The sequence below is a fragment of the Nuphar pumila genome, chromosome 3 (assembly GCF_984573655.1).
Source record: "Nuphar pumila chromosome 3, dmNupPumi1.hap1.1, whole genome shotgun sequence".
Classification (NCBI taxonomy): domain Eukaryota; kingdom Viridiplantae; phylum Streptophyta; class Magnoliopsida; order Nymphaeales; family Nymphaeaceae; genus Nuphar; species Nuphar pumila.
Window position 1 is genome coordinate 37,092,768 of NC_143251.1, and position 14,901 is coordinate 37,107,668.

At 36.4% G+C, this 14,901-nt stretch overlaps 2 protein-coding genes across 2 annotated transcripts in view; both read right to left on the reverse strand.

The window, feature by feature from the left end:
- Positions 1–6,816: 6,816 nt before the first annotated feature.
- Positions 6,817–7,291, reverse strand: LOC149842605 (histone H3.2-like). The gene has a single exon (XM_090001512.1). It carries the CDS (start codon positions 7,262–7,264, stop codon positions 6,854–6,856), a length of 411 nt encoding a protein of 136 aa, XP_089857638.1. The 5' UTR covers positions 7,265–7,291; the 3' UTR covers positions 6,817–6,853.
- A 3,550-nt stretch (positions 7,292–10,841) lies between these two features.
- The window catches only part of LOC149842606 (uncharacterized), a 70,551-nt gene continuing 66,491 nt past the window's right edge, over positions 10,842–14,901 (reverse strand). The window contains exon 12 of the mRNA XM_090001513.1: positions 10,842–11,101. Within this exon, the coding sequence (XP_089857639.1) occupies positions 11,030–11,101 (72 nt within the window). The 3' untranslated portion in view covers positions 10,842–11,029. The remainder of the gene's footprint in view (positions 11,102–14,901) is intronic.

The following is a 14,901-nucleotide window of genomic DNA, read 5'->3' on the forward strand; positions in this document are numbered from 1 at the left end:
TGATTTTTTAGTACATCAGGAAGCGTGCCAATCAAGATTTGGAAGAGTTAAAGCCTCTTTTGCAAAATCCATTTAAGTGCTTGTGAGATTATAGAGATCTCTTGGTCGTGGAGTGTTTGTGATCTTCTTTGTTTTTCCTCTCTCTCTTCTTTTTCTCCCTCCTTTCTATCTTCATTTTATTCTCTTTTAGCCCTGGTAAACATGGATGACAATGATAATGCTATCATAAAACCCACCAAGCTCAATGACACAAACTATGTAACATGGTCTTCAATCATGAAGTACCTCATATGAAGGAAAGGGTTGTGGAGATTAGTGGATGGGTCCGATTCGGAACCCAAGCTAATTCTTACTAAGATAAAAGGAGAGAAAGAAGTGCTATGGTCACTTATGAGAAAAAATGAAAAGAATGGTGAATGGGGCATGCAAAGATTATGTTTTGGCTCATAAGTAGTGTTGACATCAAAAAGTATTCAAGTCTAACTAAATTTGAAAATGCAAATAAATCATAGAACTACCGTAAGAGAATGTACTCTCTTAAGGATATTGCACACATGCAATTTGCAAGACAAAGTACATAATATGACTCAAGGAGAAAAAAGTATTAGAGAATACTTTAGTGAGTTATCCGACCTTTGAAACAAGCTGGCTCTTCTTGAGCCTAGATGGCATTGTTTCAAAGACATAGAACTCGACCAAAGACAAATTATGCAGCGTATTTTTATCAATTCATCAATGGTCTAAGACCGAAATTTGAGTTAAATAAATTGGATCTTCTACATAAAGGGAAAGTCCCCTCTATTGAAGATACCATTGAAGAACTAAGTATGAAGGAAAATAGACTCAAAAAAAAGACATCTAAAGATAATGATGACTAGGTCCTAGTCATATCTAGGCCAGGAAACCATGTCCATGCTTACAAACCACTACATTATGGGAGACCAGACAATGATCACTATGGAAAACAAGGGAATGAATTTGAGAAGAAAAAAATTATTTGTTACTATTGCCGTGAACCGAAACATATCAAAGTGTATTGTCTTAAATTAAAGAGACCCTATGAGAAGAAGGTAGCCTGAATCACGCAAGAGTCAAGTGAGCTCAAAACTACACAAGAATCAACCATTGAGAGCATGTCCTTGACACAACTTGTAGAAGTTCTTCAACCTTTACTCAAAAGAGACTCATCGACCGAAGCTGCAGTCTCTTATGTTGGAATCTCTAACCCTGGTAAAGAGATCGCTTTGGCTTCTTGACTTAGAATTAGCATGAAGGATCCAATGTATTAAAGGCATATTCCTTGAATGCATGGGTCCTACTCAAGCCTGCTATGAAGAAGCCTCCATGCTACTTAAAACATCCAAGAGTTTAAGACATTATAAGGTTGATGGTTTCCACAAAGAATTTGATTGCCTGGCTATGCTAAAGAGACAGGAACATCCATTAACAGATTAAAGGGGCATTGAGGAGACCAGACACAAAAATTTAAGTGATGCCTATTTAACACAATGAATTTTTATTTTCATTTTCTGTTGAATGAGCTCTAGCATGTAAGAGCATATCTATTCAAAAAGTATAAAATAAACCCTTAGTTTTTCTTCTACCATGAAGAGCATAAATAGTATAATGGACCAGAGTCAATGTCTGCAGGTTGCAAGTTTCTAAGGCCCAAAGAGCTACATTGGGCTAGGATCATTTGAACTAGAACAAGTATCAGTGCGCTCGGAACTACATAAAATAAAGAACCTAGTAACTGTAAATTTAAATGTTTGAATGGAAATTTGATCTTTGATTGATCAGATATACAGGAGCTACTCTTTCTTTTGATTGATGAATTGCCTCAGTCATATGCATACACGATCAGTCTTTGCTGGAAGGATATCTATTGTTCACTGATAAATGAAGCTTCCACTTTTGCATCTCACACCAGATGCAACAAAATGAGGTTAATCCTTATTCCTTCGCTTCCCTTCCTGGGTAAAACAATGAATGAAAAAGGGCTGGTGGGTAGAGAGAGAGAGTATAACTTAGTTGAAGTTGATACAGCCTAATCAAAATTAGGCAATGGCTTAAACTCGTTTACAAAAATCTTTATTGAGATATCTCCATGATGAATAATTAACACAATAAACCCATATAAGAAAATTTGGATGTCCACTGTTTGAGCAGGGTTATTTTAATAAAAAGAAAATAAGGAGAAGATTCCCAAACACAATCCCCTTCATAAAATTTCAAAGACCTTGACAACATAATTTTTCAACAAAACTAAGGTTCTCGAGGTGCAAACTCATGCTATTCTAAGCTACTCATCAAATAAAACTTCTGGTCCTAAGCAATCCAGATTTGCTGCAGGTATAACTGTTAAATTATGTATCAACATTGTAATCTCGTATATATATTCATATATATAGAAAGAGAGATACATATACATATGTATATGTATCTCTATCTATATATATAAATATATTTATTTATTTCTTTTTTGTCTCATTTTTCACCCGAAAAGGGTATTTCTGTAAATTCCTATTTTACGCATATTCCATTTGGAATATGATTGTAACTTCTTTAAATTCTTTTATTTTTTCCTTTTTCCTTTTCTTTGCTTTTCTTTCTTTTCTTTTTATTTTTTTGTAATATGTGCCACATAGGGAGGCTCCCAAAAGACTCTCTTGGGAGCCCCCTATGTGGCTCCTTTGTAAGGTTATAAATAGGGGTTTCATCCGTTTTGTATTTTCATGGCTTTGAGTCAAAGCCCAAGTTCCTAATAAAGTTTGATTATTTATTTTTATGTTTTTTGTGCATTTGTGAGAGTTTGTGAATTTGTGCTTTTATGCACAAGTGTTCTAAGTGTTCTGATTGTGCATGTGTGCCGTTCTTTATCAAGAATATTGAAGTCTTGATCGTAGTATCTTGTTGAAGATACTTTCACAATACCTTTATCTTGTATCCATGTTCAAGAACTTTAAGTTGCTCCAGATCTTCTTCTAGCTGCAAAGGTGTAGGTGGAAGTTGAGGGTAGAGTTTTAAAAACTGTGCATCATAGCTCTGGAGAAAAAGGTTAAAGAATTAGCATAAAGTATCTGAAGGATAGAACTGATGTATATATTTTCAACAGAAAGTGACAAAATAGAAAGACAAAACTATAGACACAACACTCTAAGGAAGGAGATGGAACCAAAAAACGGAGACTGCACTACCTGGATACTAAGATGAAGTAAATAAGGGAACTTTGAATTGACTTTTCCAGACCTGCAATATAAAATTTAGACTAGCTTGGAAGGAATCAAGCACATGACATAAAAACACAGTTTAGTAAACTCACTTGTTAAATGGGATCAGACCCGGTGAAAAATAGATAGCATAATCATGCTTGTCCACTACACATTTGACACGGTTAGGGTCCATTCCATCATCAAGATTTAAAGATGTCACAGCAGTGCTGAAAACTGCATCAGGAGCACTCTGGACAAGACACAGCCATGCAAGTTACAAGTTGACAAAAAGCAACAAAAGGAACACTTATCAGCTGTTTAAAACAGTAATATTAGGAAAAAGTTCATTTTCCACATGATTCTTAATATCCTGCAAATATGATTTGATTTGGTTGGGGAATTAGACCAGTTATTTTTTCATGTACAACTAGAAGCATTAATCATAATCAACAACCATCAGACAGTAATTAAATAAAAGCAGGACATCCGAATTCACTTCAATCAACAAAGCATAGATGAACACCAATTCGAACACATCTTTTTCAGAAAAACAACGCATTCAACTCCACTCACCACTGCCATTTCTGTGGTCTATGTTTACAAAACAGAGACCAGATTAATAATGTTGACCGCACTTACCCATGAAAATTAGAGGTATGGTAAGCCACGGTTGACTGCACAAGATCAGCACTCTGACACTTAAAAATTTCAGTGTGGGACCCAGAGATGCTAAAACCATCAATAGAAGAACCAAAAATATGACAAGATGGTGATGTTTAATCTGGGTATCACTTTACAGTAGAGAATTATAAATTATTCAACAGGATTTGTGGCTGCAATTGGTTATAGTTGAATCATGGTCACCAGAAGCTTCTACTCATCATTGGAATCTTCCATGGAAGATGCTTCAGAAGTCAGAAACTAAGCACTTCTAAAGCTTCCATCCTATATTATGGGAAGCATGATACATGAATATGGGAAACGCAGTAATTGTGCCTTTGTAAAAAGCGTCAGATTTGTGCAATTGAGTCGTGATTCATCTAAAAAAAAAACCTAGTTCACATATTTCAGTTTATGTCATAGGGATACCCCAGTTCACTCCCATGTCACATCCCCTTATGTTGAAATGAGCACTGACGTTGATGTTGGTACTTCTAGGTGCTGGTGCCAGGTGTTTCTGGGTGCTCCCGCTCACAGACATGTTATACAATATGTAGGATAGGTTTACATGTTTATAAACAATTTTTGTTGTTATATTTAGAGTAGACTAGACCCTTTTAACAGCATTTCAAAATGCCACCACCTTAAGGGTGTTTTGGAAATTTAAGCTATTCAAGCACTCTCCACTTTAAACCAGGGTTTAAAGTTAGATTAACCCATATACACATAAATACATGCATACATGCTGATAAATACATGCATACATGCTGATAAATACATGCATACATTTGAACTTATATTTTGAATGTGGTAGCTGAGTTGCACCACACACACACACACACATGCATGCATGCACTTGCACGCACACACACTCACACAAACTCAGCCAACATCAACCATGAGAGTGGTTATTTTCAATAAGAGATGAATACAAAAATGCTTAAAAGAACACCCCCCAGCCCTTCCCCAACTTTCATGCACTTAACCTAAATTTCAGAAAGGTAGATGATCTTTTTGTGCCTTTTCCGAGATCCATCCAAGCTTTTGAATTTGTCAAATAGGCTAACTTGGTTAATCAATTCATCAAGTACAACACTGCCTGATGCACCTAATCATCAATTAATATTGTAAAGTAAGCCAAGAGTATAGTAAATGTTTTTCGTGTCTGTGTTCACACACACATATCCACATGCACCCACCCAGGGGGGGGGGGAGGGTAAATAAGATAACATTCTGTTATGATCTTGAAGCTCTGAAATGGCTGACCAATTTTCTGCAACCAACCGCCCTCACCCACCACCCCTCTCCTCCCTTTCCAAGAAGAAAAACCATCTACACAGATACTGCATTAGATGAGATAATAGTCATATAAGTCAAGCCCTGTGATAATAAGAGAAAGAACCAAATTTCAGTTAAGGGGAGAAAAAGGACAAATCAGGATCTTATCCGAACATGACCCTACTCCCGATAGAGTTGCAAGAACCATGCGGCATTGTAAATAAGAGCATTCAATGCCATTATTGTCCCTATCAGGAGTTCTCATCCTTAAAAGGTTGATACTTAAAATGCATAAGAAAAAGTTTAGAAGTCGCATTTCTACCTTAAGTACTGGAGAATTACTTAGACTGTGTACTGCAGAAGATCAACAACTTCTTTCCTAAATCAAAAATCAAGAAAAAGAAACAAATTTCTAATGCACTTAAATGAAAATAAGAAACTCATGATTGACTTAAGAAATGTCCTTAAACAATAGAAATTATGAAGGCACTAACAGAGCAATTTCAATGATTACTCTACAAAAAAGGACAATATCCATATCAATAAACTTAAGAAAGAATACTATAAAAACTTGCAAAGCCTTGACAACTCCATCAATTATGCACACCACTTCAGCACCACCTCATATCAGGAGTTGAGATCCAACTTCCCAAATGCGTTAAATAGGGGAAGAAGAAAGGTATCCGAAATTCCAAATTTTTCAGCAATGTGTTTGAACACAATACACGCAGTGAACTAAAGATTCATTTCACTTGGTGAAGTGCAGATCAGGTGAAGGGTACCTTTGAGACCAGGGGTCCTTTGATGGTGTACATCCATGAGAATCAACTGGACCTCACAAAAAGTTCAGCACCATTGATGCTTTACATGAATGACAATACATTCTAAAGAATAGACAACTAAGTGATGCAAGAGCAGCGCAATATATACTCGGGCTCACATCTCTTGTTAAATCATTTCCATATTATTTAGTGTGGATATCAGTATTTGAATTATTGTAATGGATTTTGAACTCAAGATCCAGGTTTTATAAATTATAAGTTGTGGATTATCATCTATAAATATAAGAAAGATCTAATATTAACAGTCAGGTTGAGAATTCATAATTGAGATTGAATACAGTATTTCTTGTTAATTTGATTTAATTCCTGCTTTTAGGTTAATTTTTGTGTTTTCTAGCAATTTCTGGTATTTTTCAGCTTTTCCTAGATAAGTAGTTAGATTTTATGGTAAATCGAACCCTCTCCGATTACATACCAAGACAAATAGAAAATACACCATCATCCAAGAACATCAAACAGACTTAATACTCAAGAAATCAAGGCTAATCAAAAACTGGTCGATCGCAGACAAATTTCAGAAAAAGCCACTGATCCTAAAGCATTACCGCCAAAATTCATCCTTATTTAAAGATCACCAACATGGCTGACTTCTCCCTTGTTGTCATAATCCAAAGTAAGCAAGCAATAATCAAAACCAAATCCCCAAACAAAGAATTGAAACACCAACCTGCTTGAACAAACGATTTTGAGACACCGCTCAGAATCGATCATTTTTGCTAAAAAAAAAAATCAGAAAGCCAGCCATTTCATTGACAACACCAGAGATAGTTACAGCAACCATAGCCCCAAAACACAACACATCAAAGAAAATCCTCCCTACAGAAACAACTTTGAAGTCTATGAAAAGGGGAAGAAACAAAATCAAGCGCGCTCGCCCCTGATCCTCCTGGCCAGCTGAATGTCCTTGGGCATGATGGTGACCCTCTTGGCGTGAATGGCGCAGAGGTTGGTATCCTCAAAGAGACCCACCAAGTAGGATTCCGCCGCCTCCTGCAAAGCAGCAACGGCAGTGCTCTGGAACCGGAGATCGGTCTTGAAGTCCTGCGCGATTTCGCGGACAAGGCGCTGGAACGGGAGCTTACGGATGAGCAGCTCAGTGCTCTTCTGGTACTTGCGGATCTCCCTCAGGGCGACGGTCCCCGGCCGGAACCTGTGGGGCTTCTTGACACCGCCAGTGGCCGGGGCCGACTTCCGGGCAGCCTTCGTCGCCAGCTGCTTCCTCGGAGCCTTCCCTCCGGTGGACTTCCGGGCGGTCTGCTTGGTGCGAGCCATCTGATTGAGAGTGAGAGAGGAAGGGAGTGTGCGTAACTCTAGAGAGACAAAGGATGTGGGATGAATGGATGGAAGCAAGGGACAGCGGTATTTAAGTTGAGAACGGCGGGTTTGGAAATTTTGGGAATTTGGAGGGAAGGGTTTTCGACCGTTGGATTTTGGACACTAAGACGGCTCAGAAGGGATTTCTTTTTCTTTACCACACGGATCGATGACGTGTCCACTGCAGAGGAGAAACATATGGATTCACCCACTTGTTAATAAACCAGCTTGAGTCTGGTCTTTGTGGGTTCGTTATCTGGATTTTGGACTCACCCACTTGTACAAAAAGGACTGAAATTCCTCCACAATAAAAAGAACTACAATATCTTGGTTTATCCCAGTTTTTTCAGATAAGCCTGTCATGTGAACTGAACCTAGCTTACCTCTTGTTTATGTTGGGCCAAAACTAGACACTCAAGAACTGAATGAGTTAAGTTGGTAATGATTGAGTCAGTGCAATTAGTTTTTCGTCCAAACCAAAGCAGCAGTTAAAGTTAAATATAATATAGAACGGGTCATCTTGTAATGTTGACAATAATTTTTTATGGAAAAAAAATGAAAAAACCAAAAGGAAGTGGGTTTTGCTTTTTTTCTCTATCATTCGTTATTTGGATTTGGATCCTATCATAAGGTTTACAAATGGAAAAAATAGAGTTTAACAAAAAGTAAATCTTATTTTTTGACATATTTTTGTCTCTCTCTCTATATATATATATAGAGAGAGAGAGTAATGTCAGACACGCGGCCATCTCATCACGTATTGTTTTTTTTTCAGTTTTGTGACCTTCAGCAATGGCCATGACCGTAGCTAAAGGCCTTGGCAGAAAAATTGCTTTTCTTGACCGTTCAAAAATGCTAAAGGTCATTTTTTGCAAAAAAATGACATTTTTGCCACTGATTGTATGCAATCAATGACGAAAAAGTGTCTGGTTTCATGTCTTTGATGATCTCTCTCTCTCTCTCTCTCTCTCTCTCTCTCTCTCTCTCTCTCTATATATATATATATATATATATATATATATATATATATATATATATATATAAAAGCATGTTTTATATATATACACATATGTGTGTGTGAGAGAGAAATGTTCTAGTGAAGTCTCATTTTTTGTAAGGTCTCAAGTTAAATACTAGCAAAAAAACATGGTTATAGGTGTTTTTTGTCGAATGTGAACCTATAGACGTGTTCACAATTGTTTATTTACCACAAAACATGTTTTGGAAGAATCAATTTACCAAAAAATTTAGAATTATTTTCATCAAATTTTAGCTCAACATGCGCGGTTGATTTTTCAACCTTCTACAAAAAATACATGTCTATAAAAAAGTACCTAATTGAATGCATATTATCTACTAAGTAGACTATGTTAAACACATCTATTGGTTTAGATCGAGCAAAAAATGATCCGCAGCCACTTTTTTTGCTAGGACCAAAATTGAGGCCTAACAAAAATGAGACCAAATTATAACACACACACACACACATATATATATATATATATTCTAGTGTACATACCCTATGTCATCCTCTATCTTTGTATCCCCGAGATCTTATTAATTCTGATTGTTTTGATCAAATCTGACCAAACTTTTAGGTTGTAACTTTTTAATGATTTTTTTTTAAATCATGTGTTTTGTCAACCATTGATTTTTTTAAAAATGATTGTATTATACAACAAAAAATGGCATTTTCTAAAATGCTGCATAATTTTTTAGATGTCTTCTGTCGGACTTCTTTAGGATATTTTTATCCTTCACAGAAGCAAACCTCAAGGAGATCCACAAATATGTGGTGATCTATGCATATAACATGTGAAATTCGCAAAACCAAATTTATGAACCTCTTGTAACTAAAACCTATGTAACTTCACAAATACCTTACTAAATTCACATATATAGTATGACATTCACAAGATATCAAACAAACCACTTTTTAGTAATTGATCATCAAGAAAATCCACAAATATGTGGCAATGTATGCAAATATTAGGTATGTGAATTTATGTATATTTGCATATTTATTGAATCATATATAAAGTTATTTTTGTTAATTTATTTTTTTCTTTTGTTTTCTATAAAGAACCCTAACCCTTTTTTCCTCTAGAACCCTCAACATTTTTATTTTCTCTTGCAATTATTTTTGTCAAATTTTTTGTTGCATTCCAATGAGATTGTGGTATATTGTAAGCAACTTCCTCTGTTATATTGAAAAGTAAGTTTCATACAAACAATATATATGCATATCAATATATTTTTTATAAATTTGAGCATTCCACGTGTATTTGTGTTTGATTGTCATTTTGTATGTTTTTTTTATGTTTTATTTAGTATTTACCATCGAATTTACTGTTTAGGGTTTATTATGTTTAGAATTTTTTTATACATATATATTTGTTTATCTTGTAAATGATTTATGTTTGTTTGATTATCCTTTAGTTAATATTTAATGGTTTTGTGTTGGTATAATGGGGTTAGAGTTAACTGCACACAAGTATTGAATAGGGGTTCAGGGTTATTGTGGATAGTTGGTTTTCAGAGTACTTCTTGTAGGTAGTTATATTAATTGAATTTATGAAATGTATATTGATGGTGTTTTCTTACATATTATTTTCATTAGATGAATGATATATTGTGTGTTTTGTATAAACAGTTAATGATGACCTCTGAAAGGGTTAAAGTATACAACCGTAGCACTAATCACCCTGCTTGGAGATCTATAATGGTATAAAAAAAATAGCTATAATGAATTTATAGCATTGATGTTTTGTAAAATTGGATACATAGAAGAGTCAATGATCATCCATTATAGTTGTTCTCCAAAATTAGATGGCCAACATATATGCATATATGGATAGATATCTTGGACAATAATGATGTAGAATCAATGTTATTTAGTGGCAACATTTACTTAGTTACTCTCAAAGCTAAATAAAATGTTAAGTGTAAAGTTAAACAAGCAGTTTGAAGTAATATACTAGAAGCAATTACTGAATTAAATAATGAGCATCTTGTAGAAAATGGGCATTTATCTTAAGCACCATTGATCAAGCTCAGTCCTTTGGCAAATATCCAATTGTCTTAAACAGTGAATGTTATTAATGTCTTAAAGGCTGAGTTCAGGCATGCGAAGGGCATGCAATTGCTCAAACTGATTTGAGATATAGATGTTTGATTCTAGAGATCCATACGTGAGGAAAATGCATGATTCTGCTCTCATACAGTAGACATTCTTAAGTATTTATAGCTATTAAACTCGCCAGCAAAAAAAATGAACGCTTATTTAGATTCTCATGTCTGCTGAAGTTGCACGATTTATGCACGTTATTTGACATGGACAAAGATGGATTAATCAGTTCGAATGATTTTATGACCTGCTTTCAAGGGGAAAACTTGTACGGGGAAAACTTGTACGGATTGTCCTATTTCCTTCGGTTTATTGATCTGCTGTTGATTAAGTTTCAATTAGTTTGATGATTAGAGTAATATGAAGCCGTTTGTGTGTTTCCAAGCCTGTTATATGCTCTCAAGAGTTGGGAAATACCCATTGAATGATGGAATTTACACCCAAAAATGGTTTTGCTTAATACATGGATTGATTATTTCTCTGATGTACAAACTGGCCAAATGCTCGAAAGATACAGATGGGGGGGCAAAGATTTTCCACAATTACATGAAGAGATCATTTTACAGTATAAATACATGTCAACTGCAATCCTGGTGTTACATCACAACACACTTCTCTTTTGATTTTGCTTCATGTCTAGGAATCGTAGCAGCAGTGCTCCTGGGAACCTGCAAAGCAATGCCATCAATGATGTTTCCGCATGCATTTTGAACAGAGAAGAAATGGCAATTTGGTGCCCATGTAATCTAGTCCATCGAAACAAGGATATCTAGGACACTAGTATAATAAGATATTCTGCATGTATATCACAGCCCATCTTAACGTGTTCATGCATAACTTGGTTAGAAGGCATTTTAGTTTCATTGCCTCATTGCAGGCCCCATGGTACTAAGGAACAACCCATGCATCGATGTTTAACGCAACCATGAGTTGTAAGCAAACACGGTACCGAGCACTCAATAACATGGATGACACCAACTTTAGAAATACGATGCCATGTAGTAAGATTATCAACACCACATGCAAAATTGTGATTTCATACTAATGATGGTGCAAGGAAAACATATGATATTGCTGTAACATAAGTTTATGGACACCATACAGTAGGGCTGATGGAAAAAATGGATCACAGAATTGGATCAAACAACTACCCAAAATTCGTAATCTTTTTCTTTCTCCATAACAGAACAGGGGGAATTAAGACCCTGACTCACGAGCTCAAGCACATGGTCAACTCAACTACTCAATTCGTAATCATTTACTCCCAAGCCAAGCACATAGCCAACACGTTAGGTTGAGTAGAAAACAAAAACGATTGTCATCTCCAAAAGACTCCTAATTGATGCATTTCTCACATGCATCACAGGGATGTATACATGGATAGACAAACAGGAGAAAAAGACAAGACAATGCCCTTGGCATGAAATAATTCAAAGTCCACAACACCAAGTTACTGATACTTCTATGACACATCCTGTCCGTGATGCCAACATTAAGAGTGTCATTATAATCATGAGTGGAAAACATAATCGTCCTGGTTTTTGGAGCAAAGAATCATTACCCTTTCATCCACAAAACCTTCTTATGAGCTGTTGTCTAGAAGAGGTAGACATTGCAACCCAAGCCTGATATGATTAGCACTAGAACTTTAACTTCTTGCCACCACCCAAAAACAATCAACTGTTGGAAGCTGGTCTCCTAAGTGCCTATAATACAGAGGAACCTATGCAGTTTTTTACAACTTAGCAAATATACATGGCTAACTCCTTGTGGTGGGGGTGGGGGTGGGGTATCAACTTTGGAACCTAAAAAAAATCACATGGTTACACTGCCCATTTGAACCTCCACCTGCTTCGAACTCTTGGGAAGAGAGACGTCAACTATTGTGTCAGATTTCAAAAAACAGTTCATGCAATCAGAGACAGATCCATGTCTTATATGGTATTAAGTGAGATTGCAAATCACCAACAAGCTGTTCAGTCAACCTTGGTTTGATATCAAAGCAGAAAATCCAAACCAATGAAGGATTGAGAAATAGAACCCATGAGTCAAAGTGTAGGCATACTGGAAACATATAAGAATCATACTGGAGTGTCGGGCTTAAAATGGTAGATGCATAAAATAGAAGAAAATAATAAACTGTAGGCTCACAAGATTCATCTGGCAGATAAATGATCTGGCTTCAGCTGATAATACCAAATTTGCCATGGAAGGCATAGAACATCATACTTTGATTGTAGACCAAGCAAAGACAAAGACAGGCATATAGCAATCCCATTAACTAAAAAATCTAGATAGGTTAGGTTTGGAGACCAGTTTTTCCTCTTCCTTTATGTTTCTCTCTCCTTTCTTTTTGCATTTTGAGAAAACCTGGCCCCATTAAGTGTGGTTTAGGTGGTTAGCTTGATTCAAGAAGTCAGTTTGCTTAACAGAGCTATTGTTGTTATAGGTCTCAAAAAGTTACATGTATATTTATGTCTAATGATTACGAGATATATCCAAGTAACGTTGAAGTGAATATGCTAAACTTTTAGCAATAAGCACTAAAAGTAAGCGTGTAGTGACCTATGTCACACGGGCACTTCACTTAGCATGTGTATCCTGTACCAACATGATACAAAACTTCATCAACATAGTCAAACCCAAGGTTGTCTGTATCAATACGATATGTATCGTTACTTTTGGCCCTTTGGGGTTTACAATACGATACATACTCGTATCGCGATACGAGTGTGACGCACTTAAAAAGGACCTGAAACTTGATTTTTTTGTTTTGGGTTTAAAAGGCCTTTTGAGGGCCGAGTTTTCCATATGTCAAGAGGTTGTTAGAAGGGAACCCACACATCCTAGGTTTCGTGAAATAGATTTGGGGGCCGATTCGTGTGTATGGGAGAGGGCTTTTGCGATTTTCTCAATAGTACATTTCTATCATTTTTTCACTCAAGAAAGTGGGTTAAGGTAAAAAATCCCTACTCTTTGCTTCTGATTGAGTGTTTTTGGGGAAAAATGGTATCAGAGGATGCGGCATGGCAATGGGGCACTCAAGTAATGATTGAAGACCGATTAAAACTCAAGGAAAACTATTGTCAAATTTCTTTTTCGGATGGTATTTCTATGTTGAAGCATCATTTAGCCGAGACACATCATAATGTGCAAGCATGCACGTCAAGGAAATTGCCGGATGTCGTAAAATGGCAATACCAACAATTACTTGATGATCTGAGAGAAAAAAGATAAGAAAGAGAGATGATTGAGGAAAAAATGGGGTATGTGGAGCCTTGAGAGTATGTCTATTACGAAGATGAGCTCGAGTATGTCTATTACGAAGATGAGCTCCTTACTTCTGATCCTACAGACCATAGCATAGGATCAGAAGTAAAAAGTTATACAGCGAAGAAAAAAGGAGTGAATGGTGCCAGTAGTAGAGCAGCAACAGCCGTCGCGGACACAAAAAGAAGAGGATGCAGGAGTTCTTCAAGAAGTAGAGCGATAAGCTCTATTAAGAGCTTTATTCCTCCTAGGACTACTGCTTATGGGGCGCAACCCGACATTCGTACTACGATGACTCCTCAGCATTTAGTCGAGCAGGCGGATGGTAGGAGATGGTTCTATGATGCATGCATTCCTTTTAATGCAACAAATTCCTTTCATTTTCATGCTATGACAGATGCCAAACCGAGTATCGGGTCTGGATATAAAATGCCTTCATATTATACTCTGAGCGAAAAAGTTTTAGATGCTAATGTGAAAGAAGTGAAGGCAAATTGTGATGAGATGAGGCAGTCAAGGAGAGAAACTTGATGTAGCATCATGATAGATGGTTACACCCATTTGAACCACAAGCTTTGATCTCTTGGGAACTACATTGTAAGCAACCAATAAGTAGACCATAGAGAGATGTCAACTATTGTGTAAGATTTCAAAAAACAGTTCTTGCAATAAGAGACATATCCATATCTTATATGGTATTAAGTGAGAGACTGCAAATCACCAACAAGTTGTTCAGTCAACCTCGGCTTGATATCAAAGCAGAAAATCCAAACCAACGAAGGATTGAGAAATAGAATCCATGAGCCAAACTGCAAGCATACTGCCAACATATAAGAATCATATTGGAGTGGCAGGCTTAAAATGGTAGATGCATAAAATAAAAGAAAACAATACTCTATAGGCTCACAAGATTCATCTGGTAGATAAATGAACATTTGGCCTTAGCTGATAATACCAAACTCGCCACGGAAAGCATAGAGCATCATACTTTGATTATAGACCAAGCAAAGAGCAAGGCATACATATAGCATCACATTAACCAACTAATCTAGATAGGTTGGGTCTAGAGACCGGTTTTTCCTCTTCCATTGTGTTTCTCTCTCTTTTCTTTCTGCATTTTGAGAAAACCTGGCCTCATTAAGTGTGGTTTAGGTGGTTAGCTTGATTCAAGAAGTCAGTTTGCTTAAGAACAAAGCTA

Excerpts from the sequence above, each read along its gene's own strand:
- LOC149842605 (XM_090001512.1), bottom strand. The coding sequence starts at position 7,264 with ATGGCTCGCACCAAGCAGACCGCCCGGAAGTCCACCGGAGGGAAGGCT.